This window comes from Cataglyphis hispanica, chromosome 4 (genome assembly GCF_021464435.1).
Source record: "Cataglyphis hispanica isolate Lineage 1 chromosome 4, ULB_Chis1_1.0, whole genome shotgun sequence".
Taxonomy (NCBI): domain Eukaryota; kingdom Metazoa; phylum Arthropoda; class Insecta; order Hymenoptera; family Formicidae; genus Cataglyphis; species Cataglyphis hispanica.
This window is the reverse complement of record NC_065957.1, coordinates 30,841-44,719: the sequence shown is the minus strand read 5'-3', so window position 1 is coordinate 44,719 and position 13,879 is coordinate 30,841. Positions and strand designations below refer to the sequence as shown.

At 33.8% G+C, this 13,879-nt stretch overlaps 1 protein-coding gene across 4 annotated transcripts; it reads left to right on the top strand.

Moving 5' to 3' along the window:
• Positions 1-1,899: 1,899 nt before the first annotated feature.
• Positions 1,900-13,064, top strand: LOC126848867 (microtubule-associated serine/threonine-protein kinase 3). Of its 4 annotated transcripts, XM_050590141.1 has the most exons (23): positions 1,900-2,539; positions 2,926-3,129; positions 3,308-3,387; positions 3,452-3,551; positions 3,892-3,967; positions 4,275-4,377; positions 4,454-4,668; positions 4,813-4,888; positions 4,959-5,189; positions 5,262-5,493; positions 5,571-5,905; positions 5,990-6,162; positions 6,245-6,315; positions 6,387-6,614; positions 6,739-6,966; positions 7,130-7,712; positions 8,116-8,300; positions 8,384-8,604; positions 8,998-9,330; positions 9,782-9,847; positions 10,168-10,657; positions 11,204-11,458; positions 11,540-13,064. In XM_050590141.1, the coding sequence occupies exons 2-23, from the start codon at positions 2,952-2,954 to the stop codon at positions 12,079-12,081; spliced, it is 5,001 nt and encodes a 1,666-aa protein (XP_050446098.1). In that variant the 5' UTR covers positions 1,900-2,539; positions 2,926-2,951; the 3' UTR covers positions 12,082-13,064. The 4 variants fall into 4 exon arrangements, with proteins under 4 accessions (XP_050446098.1, XP_050446096.1, XP_050446097.1 ...); XM_050590139.1 differs by having other exon boundaries at positions 8,384-8,608; positions 9,002-9,330; positions 11,204-13,064; XM_050590140.1 differs by having other exon boundaries at positions 1,901-2,539; positions 7,130-7,682; positions 11,204-13,064.
• Positions 13,065-13,879: the final 815 nt, after the last annotated feature.

The window sequence follows — 13,879 nt, the reverse complement described above, 5'->3', positions numbered from 1 at the left end:
ATTTTAAAGATCAGCCAACGAAGTGCCGCGAAAGCTCGTGGCGCGAAAATGCCTCCACTGTCAATTGATACTCGGTCGCGGCGAAGCAATGGGAGGAGCAGTTTGCGAGCATGCTTCGCTATGGCAACCAAAGAAATACACACATAATGCGCGCTCCGTTTTATGTATGTGATCTTTTCATTATGTGTGTATTTTTTTCAGTTGCCATAGCGAAGCATGCTCGCAAACTGCTCCTCCCATTGCTTCGCCGCAGACCGAGTATCAATTGACAGTGGGAGGCATTTTCGCGCCACGAGCTTTTCGCGGCACTTCGTTGGCTGATCTTTTAAAATTAATATTTTCTTAAATATTGAGAAAATCACAAAATGGTACAGGACTTTTCTATTCAGAATAACACCCTCTACCTTCCCTTAAAAGGAAGTCCGCGAATTATCGGACACCCTGTATATATATATTTGAAATATGATTGAAGATGCTTCATCTTTAAATCCGTGGAAGAGTATGAGATTATTATATGTATCTATGTATCGAATATACAGAGAAGTTTCTTTTATTATGTCCGTGATTGAACATTTGATCGGATAAGCGATTGTTAGTCGGCGTGTCAATATTAAAAAATTTTTTTTTTTTTAATAAAGAGTGCTTCCAATAATGAGAGTTATCTCTCACACATTTACATCTAGACTATATTTTAAAATCATCAATATAAAATGCACCGACAATCAGCTGACAAATGTCAAAAATGGACGGGCGGCATATAATAATTACAATCAATTCATTTTAATATTTTAATTGATACTCATATGAATATGAAATCATATTTATGCAATTGCCTGCCGATTTTAATTTCGATTTGTGCCTTTTTTAGTTTCTAAAGCACAAATATATATTAATTTTAAATTTAATTATAAATAAAAAAATTGTAAAATAATATATTTAAATCCTATTTAAATAAGGAATAAATTTAAATCTCCAGTAAGAAAAATGTTTTAGCAGTATTATACAGCTATATATCATACTTTGCTTTATGCGTCATCTTGGAACCGATAGGAATCGATGGTTGACATATTTTATTAGACGAAGAATAAAAGACTTTTATTTTTTTTCTTTTCAAAAACTATTTAATTTTTTTCCAGAGATTCAGATGAGCGAGAGAGCGAGATAACAAGAAAAAATAAAAGAAAATGAGAGTGAATAATTTCGTATTATATATACATATATATATATATATATATATATATATATATATATATATATATGTATGTATATATATATGATGGTGATGGGAGATACTTGTCGCGTTTCGCCATTTTATGGCGGAAGATTTTTCTCAGAAAAAAACCTCTCAATTTATTATTCTAATATGTATGTTATATTTTCTGCACTCAATATATATATATATATATATATATTATATATATATATTATATATATAACGAAAACATATTGAAAGAAAATCTCAAAATAAAAATAAATCACAAAATTTAAACATATATATATATGTGTGTAGTAGTGTGTGTGTGCGTGCATGCGTGTGCGTATGCATGGTATGCATGCATGCATGTATGCATGTATGCATGTATGCATGTGCATGCGTGCATGCATGTATGTATGTATGTATGTATGTATGTATGTATGTATGCATGCATGCATGATGTATGTATGTATGTATGTATGTATGTATGTATGTATGTATGTATGTATGTATGTATGTATGTATGTATGTATGTATGTATGTATGTATGTATGTATGTATGTATGTATGTATGTATGTATGTATGTATGTATGTATGTATGTATGCATGTATGTATGTATGTATGTACGTATGTATGTATGTACGTATGTATGTATGATATGTAGACGCCATCGCGAGCTATATGTGCGTGACGTACATGGCGACGATACGTGGCGTGTATATATATGTCTAATTACACGCGTATGTGTACATCCTCATGAATCACCTTAGAACCCATGATTGCCTCTCTCTTGTAGTTTCGCAATTAAAAATGTCTTTACGATAGTGAATGAAATGCGAGACGTAGCCCCAGGCGCACACATAGCGAGGCTTGCTTTCGAATTCTGGGAGAGGTCTGAGAATCGCTGAGTCGCTGAGAGCTGAAAGTCGCTGTTAAAAAAGATGGCTCTGGCGGCCGGTAATCGCGTCCCTTTGATCGTCCACATTGCCGTCATCGTCTCCGCTGTCATCGCCGCGTGCACTTAGTGCGCGCTCCTCCTACATCCTCGTTATCTCCTTTTCCTGCCCGTAAAGGATCCTTCTCTAGCCGTTCGTCATTTCAACGAACATTCGCTCATCCCGACATTCACCCTCGCTCATTTTCTTTGTGACCGTCCCATTTCGCGATGCCTCTTCGTGTGACATTCTTGGAGAATGTCAACTCTGAAATGGAATTCGTTGGTGGCGATCGTCGTCCGAAGGATTTCTCGAGGGTGTTGAAGGCATAAAAGAGAGAGAGACAGAGGGAATTCCGGCTGTTTCGTATCTGTTTGTCGTCTTATTTTCACTAAGCATCCCGAAAGGTGTGTTATTGCGACTGCAATTGTTTATTCAGTTGTCTAATGTGATGGTCTAGTGTCACTTAGTTCTATAAATTTCAAGTTTCTTTGAGATTACACACACACACACGTCGAGAAATTATTGCTAATGTGAATGACATAGATATTATTGACATTAGATATCTTTGTTTTAAGTATATATTTTTGCATTTTAAAACAAAGTAAATGTATGTGCATATTCTAGATAGAGAGAAAGAAAGAAATAAACTGAAACAAATAAATCTATTTTGACAGATCTATTTATTTGATTATTATGTGAATATTTTAGATTATTGTGGTTATTCTAGCTTTTTTGCAAATGTTTATTGATTCCTGATTACTTGTTCATCAAAGTACATTTTACTTAATAGAAACAGAAACACAAGTGGATTAAACCATGGATCAGACGAAAAATAGACCGAGTAGACCACGATTGCGATCGCACGGTAATTCTGCCAGAGTGCTTGTGTTTGATCAAAATGAAATGGAGGAAACTGCCAATAATGTAGAAACAGAAGTGCATAAACGTCCAATTCCGTCAAAAGTGGAAAGCAAGGAAGCTCCAGTTCGACCTGGTTAATAAAAAAAAATTTTATATTTTATATTAATTTTTTATATGAATTAAAAACATAACTTTATTGTATGTTTAAAAAATAATTTATTTTATTATATATATATATATATATATATATATATATATATATATATACACACACATGTAATACATGCTACATCAAAATTATGTTATTTTAGTTAGCGGAGAGTTTTCAAATCTTGTTCGTATGAGAAATTCTGCAATTGGAAAGTCAGCACCTTCTCTATCGGTTCATGTGGTTAGTATATCTTCGTAAATTACATGTGAGAAAATTTATACATGTGATGATAACTTTTTTCCAGCGCGACTTCAACATTCCTCGTCGTGCTGCTAAAGCAGCTCATCGGAAATCTTTAATTTCAACTACATCACCTACTTTGCCACGTTGCCATTCACCTTTAGGTATGTAATTTTTATTCTACTGATTTTTTCTATTAAAAAAAATTATATCTTTTTGATCAAATCTAAAACATGCCTTTATAGCAATATTTTTAATGCATACACACACACACGCACAATACATTTAATTTTAGTTATAGAATATATAAAAAGTTGTTTAGTATCCTTAATATAAATTTTAGTGTCCTTAATATAAATTAGAATTTAAAAAAATTCTGTGCGCGCATCTTGGCACACATAAATATTGCTTACACTTAGTGGGAGAATATTATCTTTTTATATTTTACTTGATTATTGACAATATAGCAAGTTAATTTTTTCTACTGCTTATTTCCCAATATAGCATTCGTCCCGATAAGCAGTCCCCTAGAGAGTCCTAGGATGTCATCCAGTCCACACTTTGCTTTTGCTCTTAAAAGGTACCTACTTTATACTCTTCACTGTTTATCTCAGGACACTTAAATTAGTTTGATCTGATTGCTCAAGTAGGTAAGATGTCGTCATTATAAATGCTATAGTTTTTGTGTGTTATAAATAGAAAAGAAAAATGGTGATACAAAAACTTTACTATGCAAAGTCAGTGAAGAGAAGTAAAAGCTTACTAAAGAAATGCTTGTAAGTTTTTTACATGATACAAGTATCAGGGTTTTATGATTCTATACTTTTGTTAATTTGTAAAAGATTTATCAAAAGTTATTATTAAACAAATATTACGACATATTTAAGAACTGGCGGAGGTGCTACAGGAACTGGCGATGGCAGAAGATGGTCAGTTGCTAGTTTGCCATCCAGTGGCTATGGAACAACACCTGGTTCCAGTAATGTTTCGGTATGATCGATTGGTTTGCATTGAGTACCTGTCCGCACTAACTGCTAATCATAATACGTCATTTGTATTCTATCAGTCACAATATTCGAGCCAAGAACGTTTGCATCAATTGCCAAATATTCCAACTACGGACGAACTGCGTATGTTGTCTTGTCATTTTTACAAGCCTGGAACACCGAGCTCTTCACAACCGGGCTTCCCTGGTTCTAGCATTCCAGGCAGCGCGTCTCTTAGTCTTGAAGAAGAGGGTTGTCGATCGCCGTTACATCGTCCACGTTCTCGAAGTTTGAGGTATGTTACTTGAAGATTTTTTCTTTGTATATATATTTTTTTCAATGTATTTATAATTTCTTTATAACAGTTGTTTTTGCTTTGATTAAGAATAAATTGTGATTAATAACTGAATACAATTGTTAAATTTTTGTACAATTGCAGCAGTCCAAGTCGATCACCTGTTCTCGATAGTGAAATCGTTATGATGAATACCTTGTATAAAGAAAGATTTCCAAAGGTATTAATCTTTGACTAAAAATTTTTTTGTCAACAATAAATTATATCAATCGTAATAATTACATTTTTAGGCAACACAACAAATGGAAGAACGATTGACTAATTTTATTAATGAGAATAAGGAGATAGATGAATACGAAATAATGACTAATATGACACAAGATTCATTACCAATTTTACGTTTTGTACATCATCAAGTAATCGAAATGGCCAGAGACTGCTTACAAAAATCTCAGGAAAAATTAATTACAACGAGGTACTTTTATGAGATGAGTGAAAATCTGGAACATCTTTTAATGGAAGTATGTATATATGGATTGTGACTTTATTAAGACATGTTTGTAACTGCTACATTCTTCTCTTTTATTTTGCAGACAAAAGATAAATCTTTAGAAGCTGCAACGAGATTAACAGGACTAATAAAGAAACTTTTATTAGTTATATCGCGCCCAGCTCGTCTATTAGAGTGTTTGGAATTCGATCCCGAAGAATTCTATCATCTACTTGAGCAAGCAGAGGGTCAAGCTAAAGTCAATGCAGGAATAAAAACTGATATTCCTCAATATATTATTACTAAACTTTCTTTAAACAGAGATCCCATATCAGGTATATACTTTGTGCTATTTTTAAAACAATGTATTTATAAAAATAATGCTATTATTTAAATGTTGGATTTTTTGTAGAGTTGCAGGAAGATTTGAATAAATTGGAAGATTCTGCGAGTTCTAGCGACAGTAATCTGCAAATAACATCAAGTCCAAATAAAGATGATGACAAGTGTCAGCGTGTTCCATGCGAAAGTGACTACGAAGTATTGAAGCTTATTAGTAATGGTGCTTATGGTGCAGTATATTTGGTGAAAGAGAAGACTACTCGACAGAGATTTGCCATGAAAAAAATTAATAAGAATAATTTAATGTTACGAAATCAAGTAGAACAAGTGTTTGCTGAAAGAGACATAATGAGTTTTACAGATAATCCATTTGTAGTCTCTATGTACTGTAGTTTCGAAACTAAGGTATGCGCACATTAGATTTTATTCATAGAGTGTGTATTTTTTATAATAATATACTAAATTATAAAAAAATGTGTTTTTTTCCAGAAACATTTATGCTTAGTAATGGAATATGTAGAGGGAGGAGATTGTGCGAATCTTTTAAAAAATATAGGTCCATTGCCACCAGATATGGCAAGATTTTATTTTGCAGAGACTGTTTTGGCTGTCGAATATTTACACAGTTATGGCATTGTACATCGGGATTTAAAGCCTGATAAGTAAGATATTATTATATAAAGAGTTGACAAAAAAATATTGAATACAAAAAAATACACAATAATAATGAATTTTTTTTTATAGTTTACTTATCACTGCCTTGGGACACATTAAGCTTACTGACTTTGGCCTTAGTAAAATGGGTTTAATGTCCTGTAAGTGTGACAAATGCTTTAATTATATAACATAAATAAGAGCAAATTGAATAATTGTGTGCAATTTCAAGTGGCAACAAATCTCTATGAGGGCTATATCGATCGAGACACGCGGCAGTTTTCGGACAAGCAAGTGTTTGGTACACCAGAATACATCGCTCCAGAAGTTATATTGCGCCAGGGTTACGGTAAACCGGTTGACTGGTGGTCCATGGGTATCATATTGTATGAATTTCTGATTGGCTGTGTTCCATTTTTTGGTGAAACACCCGAGGAATTATTTGCTCACACAGTAAACGGTGATTTTTTTTTTTAATTTATATATTAATAATTATTAATACAATTGATAAACTGAAATGTATTTTGAAGTATTTTTTAATAAGTATAAATATTACGATAATTCAATTTACAATTTCTATATAGATGATATTGAATGGCCAGATGAAGATGATTGGCCTGTTCAACCCGAGGCGAAGGACATCATAACGGCACTTCTACATCAGAATCCTAGAGACCGATTGGGGACTGGTGGGTCACATGAAGTCAAAGAACATCCATATTTTTATGGAGTAAATTGGAATAGTTTACTTAGACAGAAAGCAGAGTTTGTGCCACAATTAATTAATGATGAGGATACAAGTTACTTTGACTGTAAGTATTCAGAAGTATATCATTGTAATACTTTTTCATAATTATAATTCTCTTTTTTTCTCAATTCAATTTATGAATTAATATCTGCAGACTGTCAGAATATATGCTACAATAATAATAGATTTTTCTATTTGTTATATTGTACACTTTTGTAATATTTCAGCTCGTATGGACAGATATAATCATGACTTGGGTGATGATACAGATGACACCGATGATTCTCCCTTATTCGGATCATTCTCCTCTTATTCCCCTCAATCGCGTAAGATTTCGCAGACACGCCCACCCCAGCTCAATCCCGACATAGACTTGGACGCTTCTAAAAAACAATTCCGTACCGAGCTTGAAGGCACGCTTGCACAATTGTCCTTTGGGTCGAATATATCGTTAGTCACGCCACCGCTATCCAAACTCGTCGATTCTCAATCCACATCATCATCCGAAAAGCATCGTACGCCCCTCTTGTCCGTAAAGAGCAAATCTTGCTCCGAAAATCAAAAAGCCGACAAATTAAACATTGTGTCATCATTCTGTACAACTCCCCAGACTACGATCTCGTCGAGTAACGAGTCTCAGCTTACAATCGTTAAAGGCACACAGGCTGAAGGAGCATCGATTAACTTGAGCACGCCCGATTCTTCGCAAACCGAATCTGAAGATATTAGTCCTCAGATCCAGAGAAAGCGACACACGCACTCTCGAGATAAGCCGCCCAGGTTCAGTATATTCATTGATGATGAACTCATGTGAGTCATTCAGCTACATTCTCACAATAATACAATTCTATTTTACTCTTTTTTTTTAAATTTCAATATATATTATTTTTTTCATACATATTTTTAATTCTCATTTTTAACTTATAACTTTAATTTATACACACTTTTATAATTTTATTTTATATATTTTAAATATTATATATGTATATATATGCACATGTGTGTGTATGCTATATATATATATATATGTGTGTGTGCGTGTGCGCGCGTGCGTGCGTGCGTGCGTGCGTGTGTGTGTGTGTACATTACATACATACGTACGTACATACAATATAGCTGTGTGTCCGTGTATATATTCACAATTCGTTTTATGTAATAGACAATTAAAAGTATCGTATTCGGTAAATAAAAAAATAATTTTTTGTTTGCATAGGTTGGATCTCGCAACAGCGAATAAAAATGCGATAGAGGAGAGCAAGCATAATTCTAGTACCGATTCTTTCGAGTCCTTCAGTGCCATACCCATATTACCATCTGTCCGACAGAAATCTCGATCCGTCATAAAGTCCGCTTCAACTAGTGGGCTCTCATTAGTGATCCCGACTAGTGATTTCGCTTGTATGTATTTCTCAAGATTATATATATGAATTTGTGAAGCGATATAAAATTTGGTTTTTTATTTGAAACATATATTTTCTTAGACGACGCACCGCTGAATGTTCAACCTATCGAATCACCTGGTGGATCGTCAACCGCATCTTCGAGGGATACCTCTCCATGCCGTGAGCTGAGCCCTCTCGTGACTAGCCTAAAACCGCCCATTATCATTCGTCGAGGCCCATGCGGCTTTGGCTTTACTGTACACACTATCAGGGTATATTATGGCGACAGCGATTTCTATACTATGCATCATCTAGTAATGGCAAGTTATGAACAGCTCGACATTAAATATTTTTTTATTAATTCTAAAATTTATTCTGTTATTTAAACTTTTTTATTATACTTTTATATTTCAATATATATTAATTTGTACTTTTTATTCGAGTGTTATTATTAATTTGTACTTGTTATTTGAATGTTATTATTACAAAATTTTGTATTTTTATATTTCTAATATATTTTATTTTTATTATATGTTAAATCATACACATTTTTTACATAATTTTTATTTACATTTTACTTATTATCTTAAGTTCCATTTATCAATTCTATCCTATTTTTGTATATTTCACTTTTCTTTATTAATAAATATACTTTTTCATTTTTTTTCTCTTATGTTTAATCTTTATTTTATTTCATGTAATTTTATTTATAGGAAGTCGAACAATCCAGCCCGGCATTTGAAGCTGGCTTGAGACCGGGCGATCTGATAACGCACATAAATGGTGAACCAGTGCAGGGTCTGTATCATACTCAAGTTCTGCAATTGATGTTAAGCGGCGGTGATCATGTGACGTTGCGTAGTACGCCGCTGGAGAATACTAGTATCAAAACAGGTGGTAGAAGACGCGATCTTGCTCAGAGTAAGCTGGCGCGCCGGACGCTGCATAAACAACGAAAACAAAAGCGGGATCACTCGGACAAGAAACGGAAAACGTCACTTTTCAAAAGGATAAGCTCTAAACGGGCAAGCGTAGAGATGCAGCAGGTATACTGAGGGAATTTTTACATTTTTGTTTATGGTAGAAATGCTAAATATGATCTTATCGTTTCGCAATATCTATATTTTAGTAAAATTTTTATTGTCATTTATGGACTTAATATATGATTTATTATATATCTTTAATGTTAATATTACTTTTGCACAGTGAGATATGCATACGCATAGTCACGTTTCTCTACATGCTATTGCATGCAAAAGCAAGCAAGCTTTAAACATACATACATGCATACATACATACACGCATACATACATACATACATACATACACGCATACATACATACATACATACACGCATACACACATACATACATACACGCATACACACACACATACATACACGCATACACACACACACATACATACACACACGCGCACACGCACACACACACACACACGCAATACACGCAATTACGTTAAATGCATTTTCTTTTGCAGCCGTTAACTATCAATTGTCCATTGTCAGCACCCATTCTGTCCAGCGACAGCAAACCTCCACTTATGGTATGATTTTTTATACATTTGTTCAGCTTTCCTCGCTGATATTGTTTTTTATATTATTTTGTTAAACAACATGTGTTTTTTCTGCGATTACACGGCTTTCGAATGGCTTTAGAATGGTTATTCCACACTTGGCAAATAATCGTTATTATGTTTACAAGATTTTATACAACACTTATAATTGTCGGTTGTTAAATAATAGGTAAAATTGTCTTTATCATCAGTGGAGCAGATTTAATCGACTCATTGACAAAAGAAAGATAATGAAGAATTTGAAATATTTTGCATTAACTGGGAGCACTTTATCTGAAATTTTTTTTCAGATGGCTGGTATCTGCTCGTCCTCGATGGTTACATCTAGTCGATCTTTTCAGTCGTTTACTCGCTCACAAGAAACGTCATCGTACTTTGCGGCATGTTCAAAATCCGTGTGCACTCCGTCCCCGCCGACGAATCGTATCAGCTCGGATTCTTACCATTCTACCGGAAACACGAGTCCGTGCTCGAGCCCAAATTCCTCTTCATCTCCGGGCTCTAATACGTCCGTAGGCAATCTGTCGGGCATCTCGAATCAGTCGCACTACCAGCGTCCGAGTACGCTTCACGGTCTCAAGCATAAGTTGCACACAGCCGCGAAGAATATTCATTCGCCGAATCGTAGGAAGTCCGTTGGCCACATACCGTTGTCGCCGTTAGCCAGGACACCAAGTCCATCGCCGATTCCTGCTAGTCCGACAAGAAGCCCAAGCCCTTTAGCGTTCCCTACGGGCCATCAACCGGGTAGTTCCAACACTACGCAGTCGTATAGTCCAGGTATAAAATATATATATAGATAGATAGATAGATAGAGTACATATCAAATATATGAATAAGAGTATATATCTTTTGCTTAATTCACAGTATTCATATATTGAAGTCAACATCAAATTGAATGTGTATAATAAAATCGTGAATTATATAAGTTTTACATATGCATTTTACAGCAATTGAGGTGTTCAATAAATAGGGTGTTCGGAAAGTAGCTATTAACTATTTAATTAATAGCATAAGAGTGTAAAATCTTGAAACTGCTAACAGAGATTTTATCAGAGATATATCGTCAAAAAAATTGAAGTTTTTGATAACAAAATTAGATGAGTTAAGACTTGTTTGCTCGTGGAGATCATTTCCAATATCTTTTATAAAGACTAATTTGCTAATAATATTTGATGTGTTTTTTTTTTAAATATTTGAAATAGATATATAGTGTGTACTTTTTGAATATCCTGTATAATAATAGTATATTAATAGTATATTTGGTATTTTGTCGAATATATATAAAAATAATGTGTTTTAACGATTTTCCTGTTTTCTGCCTAGGAGCATGCTTATCGACTCCAAATAGTCAGAAAAAAGGATACGGACGTCCCAAGTCTGCAGAGCCGGGTTCACCGTTACTTCGACGAGCGCTCAGTCCTGATCGACTTCATCCGCGCTCGGCGGAGAGCAAAACGTCGATATCACCATTGGTGAATACTGTAGCGAAGGTAACGCCACGCGTGACTATCGCACAGTCTTCTCACAACAGCGAAATCTCGGACGAGTCCAGCGTTAATTTCAAGGAGTCCAACGAAGGTACAAAGAGCGAGAAAAAAGTGCCAAGCGAACAGAAGCCAGATTATTCCAAATTAACTCATGGCATATCCATTAATTTAGGAAACGTAGGTATATCAAATTCCTGCGGTAGCACGCAATTACCACGAATAGCCGAAGAAAAGGATTCGCCGACAGGCACTAAGAGCGATGACTACTCGTCATCGAAAGAGATTGGTCTGGAGAAAAGCGAAAAGCAATCGATTTATTGTAGTAGCGATCAGTCCGTGGAAAGAGTGAGCTCTCAGAGCAACGTACGTCAAGGTAAAACTGTTGACGGCAGCAAGATATTGCAATACAAGAAAAAAGAGGAGAATACTATTCAATCAAGTGTTTCACAAGCAAGCACGCAGCAAATAACCAGTGTCACGAATTTACAAAAGAATTTAGATCAGAAACATTATCAAGGAGATGAAAAATCTATTACTGCGCCGTCCCATAAGTCATTTGTTGTCGAGCAAAAAACTACTGGTAAAGGCAATATGGAAGCTCACCAAGACGGTAAAAAGATGCTCAAAAGATATAAGGCCGATATTGGTGATAGCGCTCATTCGAGCATGCATGAAAGCAGCGCAGCGTCGGGAAGAGAGAAGAAGAACAATTAGTTCTGCATTTTCTGAATAGATTTAAAAACAAAGTGTCGGGTGTATGTAGCTGTTTGGAATTTGTGTGTTAATCAAATGAGAAATGAATTATCCCTTGCGGGATTTAAATCGAATAGCTATGAGACGCTAATGATTACATGAGAGATAAGAGACTAATCAAAAACGAAAAAAAAAAGAAATTAAAAAAGCAAGAAGAAAAAAAAAAAGATTGCAGGTTTTGAATTTATAGCTTTATGGAATTTCTATATTCAAACTTATAGGCTTCCATCAAATAAATACCTGAAAGCGATTAAAATATTGATATATATTTCCGAGAGGTTTTATTCTATTTCCATAAAATATATTTGTTTGTTATACAAGATATATCGCATACAAAAACCCTTCAAATAAATATGCACACATAAGAGATACATTATTTTAATTGACCAAACAAAAACTCAAAATAATATTACTAACTTGAAATCACAAAACTACGTATTAAAGTTACTCTTTAACGATTAGATGATTCGAGTGATTTTATGCTTTGGGCTACAGTATTTACACGATCTCATTTATATTTATATTTAAATAATATTAGCTATACACACACACGCGCGCGCGCGCGCGCGCACACGCACGCGCACACACACACACACACACACACACACACACAGATTAATTAACATAGTATTCAATGGCTCGCATGTAATATTCTGTCTATGTAGAATAGAATGTTTATTTTTAGAGAAAGGAGAGAGAAAAAAAGGGAAGACGAAGAAATGAAGAAAATATACAACACTATTTTGTTGCGATAGTAACATACAAGATGATTCCGTTGTGCACAATTGAAATTGCAAAGCAGTAATATATACATTAACAAAATGAATCTACTCATCAAATTAATATATTTTATTTATCTATTTGTGTATACATGTAGTTTATTGTACCAAGTGCAAGATATATATATATATATATATATATATATATATATATATATATATATATACGTACATGTACGTACATGCATATGTATATGTATGTATGTATGTATGTATGTATGTATGTATGTATGTATGTATGTATGTATGTATGTATGTATGTATGTATGTATGTATGTATGTATGTATGTATGTATGTATGTATGTATGTATGTATGTATGTATGTATGTATGTATGTATGTATGTATCTTTTTTATTCTGAAATATATTTTCTGCACTTGGTGTAATGTGCATGTGTGCGTGTGTGTGTGTGCGTGTGTGCGTGTGTGTGAGTGTGTGTTGTGTGTGTGTTGTGTGTGTGTGTGTGTGTGTGTGTGTGTGTGTGTGTGTGTGTGTGTGTGTGTGTACGTGTATGTATATCTGTATACACAGTTACAAATGTGGATGAGCGAATATATATATAAGATGTATTCAATAATTTTCACATATGATTTGTTTCTACATATTTGTCTATGATGTGTTGTCTATAATGTGTCAGTTAATCTATAATTTGTGACAGTAAAAAACTTAAAGAAATTTATAATTTTTGAATGTTTCCTGTATTGTGTCATGATATGTAAAATTAATGACTACACTTTACACTTTTTTTATTATCTGGTCTTTAGTAACATCTTACAATTACTAACTTTAAATGTCGATTAAATACTACCTTATACTGGTTTATAGCATCAGTCTTATTATATTGAAATAAACTAGTATTTATATTTTATATAAGTTAATAATTAGTAATACATATATTAATAAACTAGATTAATGGAAACGTGAAAATGTAATCATAAATAGGAAACGCTGTCTTATTCAATTCTATCACAAATTATAA